At 35.3% G+C, this 6,104-nt stretch overlaps 1 protein-coding gene across 4 annotated transcripts; it reads left to right on the top strand.

Annotated features, from left to right (window-relative positions):
* The first annotated feature begins 586 nt into the window (after positions 1 to 586).
* LOC142337268 (very long chain fatty acid elongase F-like) lies at positions 587 to 5,496 on the top strand. Of its 4 annotated transcripts, none has more exons than XM_075386425.1 (2): positions 587 to 817; positions 4,504 to 5,496. In XM_075386425.1, exon 2 carries the CDS (start codon positions 4,547 to 4,549, stop codon positions 5,378 to 5,380), a length of 834 nt encoding a protein of 277 aa, XP_075242540.1. In that variant the 5' UTR covers positions 587 to 817; positions 4,504 to 4,546; the 3' UTR covers positions 5,381 to 5,496. The 4 variants fall into 4 exon arrangements, with proteins under 4 accessions (XP_075242540.1, XP_075242541.1, XP_075242543.1 ...); XM_075386426.1 differs by lacking the exon at positions 587 to 817 and adding an exon at positions 995 to 1,316; XM_075386428.1 differs by lacking the exon at positions 587 to 817 and adding an exon at positions 1,371 to 1,399.
* Positions 5,497 to 6,104: the final 608 nt, after the last annotated feature.

Raw genomic sequence — 6,104 nt, 5'->3', positions numbered from 1 at the left:
AATTTTTTTTTCACCGCATTCACCGCTGATTTATGTAATTTCACCGCTTTCACCGCTTATCTTACAAAAATTTCCGCATTAACCGCTTATCTTACATAATTTTGCGTTGAATGGCGGTGACACCTCGACCCGGGATAAAGTGGGGGGGGGGGGGGCAAAAACAGAAAAAACGAGAAGAGAAAAAGTTTCTTGGTTACCATTATTATTGCGTTTTCCGTCGGTTGAATAAAGCAAAATTTTCCCTGCTATGCGTAACAATTTTTTAAATGGGTCAACAGTCAAAATGTCATTCTTATCGAAATTATAATAGATTCTGATCAAACCAAAAACACGTGTTTTTACATCATTTTTTGGTCCATTCCAAAAGTCATAATAGCCTATAATCCCTGCGCTAGAATCACATATATGCAAAGATCACGCACTCTACTCAAACTGAGTTACGCTTCAATTAAGTTGTTATGATCAATTAGAGCAATATTTAAATAACTTTATGAACTTACATGAACTTTCGATTAAGCTAAAATATAGTACTATGATCTATCTATCTATCTATTCTATAAGCATTATAATTTATTGTTATGATTGATGCACACTTTCACTTTGTTTACGAACTACTAAGAATGTCCGACACTGTTATTAGCTTTAGCTCTTTCATATTCTTGCGATGAGTAATATGAAACATAATTTCAGCTAAATTTCAGCTTAGTTTCGCTTACGTTCAAAGGTCGTACTTCATTGAGAAGTTCATATTTATGTTTGGGATTTGAAATTAAACCCATAATACACCCATAAAATCTTCAGTAAGCCAATCTTAAAGGTAAGTTTAAATAATAGTAATTTTTTTTCTTTCAGTTTAACTGAACAAATCTATAGGGCACTGGTATGTTCATGTTTTTGCTATTGGCTTTTCTAGTCAGGAAAGAAACAAAGAACCAAATAACAGAAAAGGCTCAATTAAAAACTCTCTCTCAACTCACCCCCACACCCTCAATGCTCTAGTATATCTATAGTGTTTAAATTGGTGCTTTTCTTCTCCACGTTAACCGATGCACACGAACTGATAAATGGAAAGAAGGAAAAAGGAGCACACACATATTATCAACACGTGAACTAATAAAAACAGACCATAACATTTACTGAGCCTTCAGAACAGTATTCACCCTTTCCCTTACAGCTTACACGCGTTGGCCATACACGCGTTGATTTTGCATTACCTATATTTGTTCACGTAATTGCCCTCTCACGTGAACAAATGCGTTCCACCGTGAACTTCGTCCACCAAATTCGTTCCACCGTATAGCTAGAAAGTCTGAAAAGTAAGTTATTTTTAAAAAATCAGTCTCTTTCTATCGTATTGTGTTGCAGTTTTTGGACCAACACTACAAATTTATTTACCCAGGTTTAGGTCCAGACCCGAATTGAGCTATGATCAGACTATGCAGACTGAATTGACCTCTGATCAGACCAAACCCACACCATGGTCCAGACTAAAAAGACTATGATCAGAGCTTCTAGACCGAATTGACCTCTGATCAGACCGAAATCAGACCATGGTCCAGACTATTGTGCGCTCGAACCGCTTTCCAGACCCTGTAATCTCGGTCTCGGAACACTGGAGTGTGCGCTCGATTGGGTCTGATCATAGCTCAATTTGGGTCTGGACCAAAACCTGGGTAATTTTGAGAACTGCCGTGTTTTTCCTCAGCTTCATTTTAGGCCACAAAACTAATTCTTTTTTCATTTCGGGGCATCTGGGTTTTTTTTGGGGGCTTCTATGCTTGTCGCGTTTTCTGATACTCCATCAATATTCTCGCCTTAAAAAAGCTATTCTTTAATTTAAAACAAAACTGCTAAAAATACGAGTTCTTGATGTTTTTACTGACTAATTACGACACAAACTTTTATCAAAATCCATTAGGCTTCGATTTATGTCCAAATGACATACTGTTAATAAATTGGAGAAGTTACATGCTGTAAGAGTGGACAAAAAATTACAACGAATAAAAACCAATTTGAGCCTTAAAACCAATGTCTGAATATTTCTGCTTCATTTTAAGCTACTTCATCCGTGGCCTTCTTCGATAATGGAAGTGGATATTTCCATTTTTAAGTAAAATTGACATATTTTTGTAACTTTTGTCCACACGCGCGTACATCTCTTATATTTAAACATGCAGCGTTAAAATAGTCGACATTTCCAGGTAAATTATTTTGATTAAAATGCTCGTTTTTTGATTTATACCTAGACTGGGCGTCTAAATCACCATTGGTTCTCTGAAAATTCTATTAGAACCCTTTCACAGCGCTGATGATGTCACTCTTTAGACTTGTCACGTCTTGACTCGAGTCATAAGTTTTATCATGATTTGAATCAAGTCTTCAATCTTGGTAAATTTTCAGTAAAGTCTTGGCTAAGACTTGGCAAGCTTGATTCAAGTCTTGATCGCCTTTTAGTGTTCTTTTGATTTCAGTTTCCAACAAAAGAGCAAGCTCAACAATTACAATAGCTTGCCTTAAATTTTTCCAAATTTGAGCAAGCATAGAAAGATCATATAGGGTTCTCAATAACCATAAAAAGATCATATATGATTCCTACTAACCATTGCAACACCTTTCAACGAAAATTAGTATGTCTCTAATGGAACCCAATATGTTCCTTGTATGATCACCAAAAATGTTCAACCGAGGCGATGGAAAAACCATGGGAAATTCAATCAACTATCTTTTAATGGTTTTCAATGTTTTGTTCTAAGCGTTAAAGCAGCAAAGATTTATAATTTTTTTGTTTAAAAACTTTTTTGGAAGTTCCAAATCTCAATAATTTCTTTGTTTGATTAATTATGCACCATAGTGCATTACCTTGTTTGCTGTTAAAGCAAAACTAGCACTTAAAAACAGATACAATCGAGGAAGCAAAACTGAGCTTTTCCAGATCAGTATTTTTGGGAGCTTTTAATTTATAAGTTGGGAGCTGTTAGTTTGGGAGCTGTTAATTTATGTTCATTTCTTCGACCATTATTAATCCACTTTTCAAAAAAATTTTCTAGTTCCCGGGTCGAGATGTGAGTGGGTGTGAGCGGAAAATTTGGAAAGAAATGCGCTGAATTCGCTGAAATTTTGTAATGATTATGCTGAATGTGCTGAAAGTTTAGTTTTAAAAGCTGAATATGCTGAATAAAATTTTTTTCATCACTGGTCAACGCAAATCATACACAATTTTGGCACATTTTTCAGAACTTCTCTTGCAAAAATTCGGCACTTCAAAAAGTCCCGCATTCAGCAATTTCAGCACATTTCAGCACAATTCCTACAAAAATTCAGCACATCTTTCAACACATTCCTTGTATAAAGTCAACATTTCAAAAATTCAGCAAAATTCTTGCTTATTTCAGCGCTTCTGAAAAACGGAGAATTTCACCGCTTTCAGCACATTCCTTATATAAATTCAATACCTTTCTTACAAAACCTGAGCACTTCTTTCAACACATTCCTTACATAAATAAAACACTTCAAAAATCAGCACAATTCTTATATGATTTCAGCACTTCAAAGAGAATTTCAGCGCTTTCAGCACATTTCTTACACAAAATTTTACGTGCAATTTGATTGCTCACTTTTGCCAATATCGTAGTCAGTATTTACGGTTCTTCATCTTTTGTAATTTTGTAGATTCATTGACCAATCAAAAATCTGCGTTGCATGTTTTTTTAATGATAACTCATATTTTTGAAAAAAGAACATCTGAAAATCGCCGTATTTTAACCTTATCTAGCCAGAAGAAGACAATTATGTTTAAATTGCCTGGTTTCATTCAATCAGGTAAATTGGTTATATAATCCAGCTGCGATAACTGCCTTATCTTAAGCATTGACAAAATTTTTTGAGTCTTTTGGCAGATTTTCAACTGTTTTTAAGTTGGACTGCTCTAGTGCACTGCTGTTTATTTTTGCTCTGGAGCTGCTTTTGTATGTACAGAACTAGAAAAAAAACTCAAGAAACACATGAGCATATATAAGATAAGTGCTGAAAGTGCCAAAAATGTGTACGGAAAGCGCTGAAATTATGTATGATAGATGGTGAAAAAACTCAACTATATGTAAGAAATGCACTGATAAGCGCTGAAAAAAAAATATTTTCGGCGGATAAATCTTCTATATTTACCGCTTATTGTGTTGAAACGTGCTGAAACTTTGTAAGAAATGTGTTGAAAATTCAGCAAGATATATTTTTCAGCGGATAAATCTTACATAATTATCCGCTGAAAAATATATCTTTGAGCGCTTGTCAGCGCCATTCGTACATAATTTTCGTGAAAAATCTCGACCCGGGTTGTTGAACTTTTTCCATCAGTGTGTTTATTTTCACTAATTGTTTTCTTCATTTTTAGAATTGTGTTTTTCAGCTGATTTAGCGCTTATTGTTTTTCATACTGAATGTTAATTTTTCTCTCAGAGAACGTGCAAATCAGCCCTTTTTTCGTCAGCTAGACGCTTGTTTGTTTAGAACTTCACCGTTCATCAGAACTTGCTTCAATTTAAAACCAAAAATGGCGTCTCTCCTAGCCGAAATTCAAAATGACTACAGCAAGTACTACACCAAACAGTTTCCTCCGAGCGAAGCTAGTGTCTTTATCCAGCGATACCAAATGGCAATTATGCTAATTGGGTACGCGTCTCTGTGTTACTGGGGTTTCAGCATGGCGAAACGCAACGCCAAGCCAATTGTGGCCGAAGGAAAATGGGTTTTGCGAGCCTACAATATCTTTCAGGTTATTTTCTCAGGTTATATTTCGTGTTTAGCAGCTACGACTTACCTCAAAACGTTAGTTACGACCGGCGATGTTTGTCAAAGCATGGAAATAGATTCGAATTCCGATAAATGGTACGTCGAGAGACAAACTTACACTTGTTACCTGTTTTATATAAGCAAATTAGTGGATATTTTTGACACAGTTTTCATCATAATTCGAGGAAAATGGAGGCAATTGACATTCTTGCACGTTTTTCATCACACTTCGGTTATTTTCCTCGGATGGTTGGCTATTTTTTACCACCCATGCGGGTTTTACCACATTTCCATACAACTCAACGCCCCCATGCACTTTTTCATGTACTTTTACTATTTCCTATCGTCATTCCCAAACTTAGCCCCCCATTTATGGTGGAAAAAGTATATCACAACCCTGCAGTTGATTCAGTTTGTGGTTGGGTCGTCAATGGCCGGGTTTTGTTTCTTGAAGAGACTTTTTGTGGGTGAGATGTCACACATCAGTTTGATCTATTCTTGCACGGTTACAGTTTATGGGTTGACCCTGTTTTGGTTGTTTACTGGGTTCTACAATATGGCTTACAAGGGGTCAACAAAATCAAAAGAGAAATGAAAACGTTGTTTGTGTGCCTATACCAGCTCAATGAAAACTGAAAATTACATTACCCAAGATACAGTAAAATATCTCCCAGAAAGCAGTTGTAATGAATATAATTGTTTTTGAGATTTTTTTTTAGTCGTAATTGCTTTAGTTTCAAAATTTTTGATCATAGATTACGTAGGCAAAAGTAGCATCAAATGATAGGCAAGAGATTGGATATCAAGTAATCTTAAGCATGACATAATGGCCTCAACTTCTTTTCAATTTCAATTGGTAACTAGCAAATAAATCGAACTGTCCAAATGCCATTTTTTCTTAAAAAAATATTCTGTTTCTCAAAACCTGATTGGTTGTGGTTTACATTACATAGCGAGTACAGACATGCTTTTTGATAATTATGATGTCAACTATGCATATAACATTATCAAAGGTATGATGGCATTAAATTATTGAAAACCAGATTTTGGGACTCACAAACATTCCCACAGAAATTCGAAAAGTGAAGGACTAAACTCTCATTGATCTAAAAATTCCGTTTTGTTATTTTATTCCGAGAAACACACGGAGAGCAAATAGAATTTGTTTCCGAAAATGTCAAATATTTGAATTATGATAACCGTCTCAACATTTCAACAATAGGTCATTTTGGCTTGGATTAGAAGTTTTTGAACCGAAAGTGTTTTTTTCATGATAAAGCAGCAGAAAGTCTCTAAATTTGATGGCAGAGGGGGATATT

Source organism: Convolutriloba macropyga, chromosome 3 (genome assembly GCF_964194025.1).
Source record: "Convolutriloba macropyga chromosome 3, txConMacr16.3, whole genome shotgun sequence".
Taxonomy (NCBI): Eukaryota; Metazoa; Xenacoelomorpha; order Acoela; family Convolutidae; genus Convolutriloba; species Convolutriloba macropyga.
The sequence above is the reverse complement of the archived record's forward strand: the minus strand, read 5'-3'. Positions and strand labels throughout refer to the sequence as shown.

Coding starts and splice junctions, on each gene's coding strand:
- LOC142337268 (XM_075386425.1), top strand. CDS start 4,547: ATGGCGTCTCTCCTAGCCGAAATTCAAAATGACTACAGCAAGTACTAC.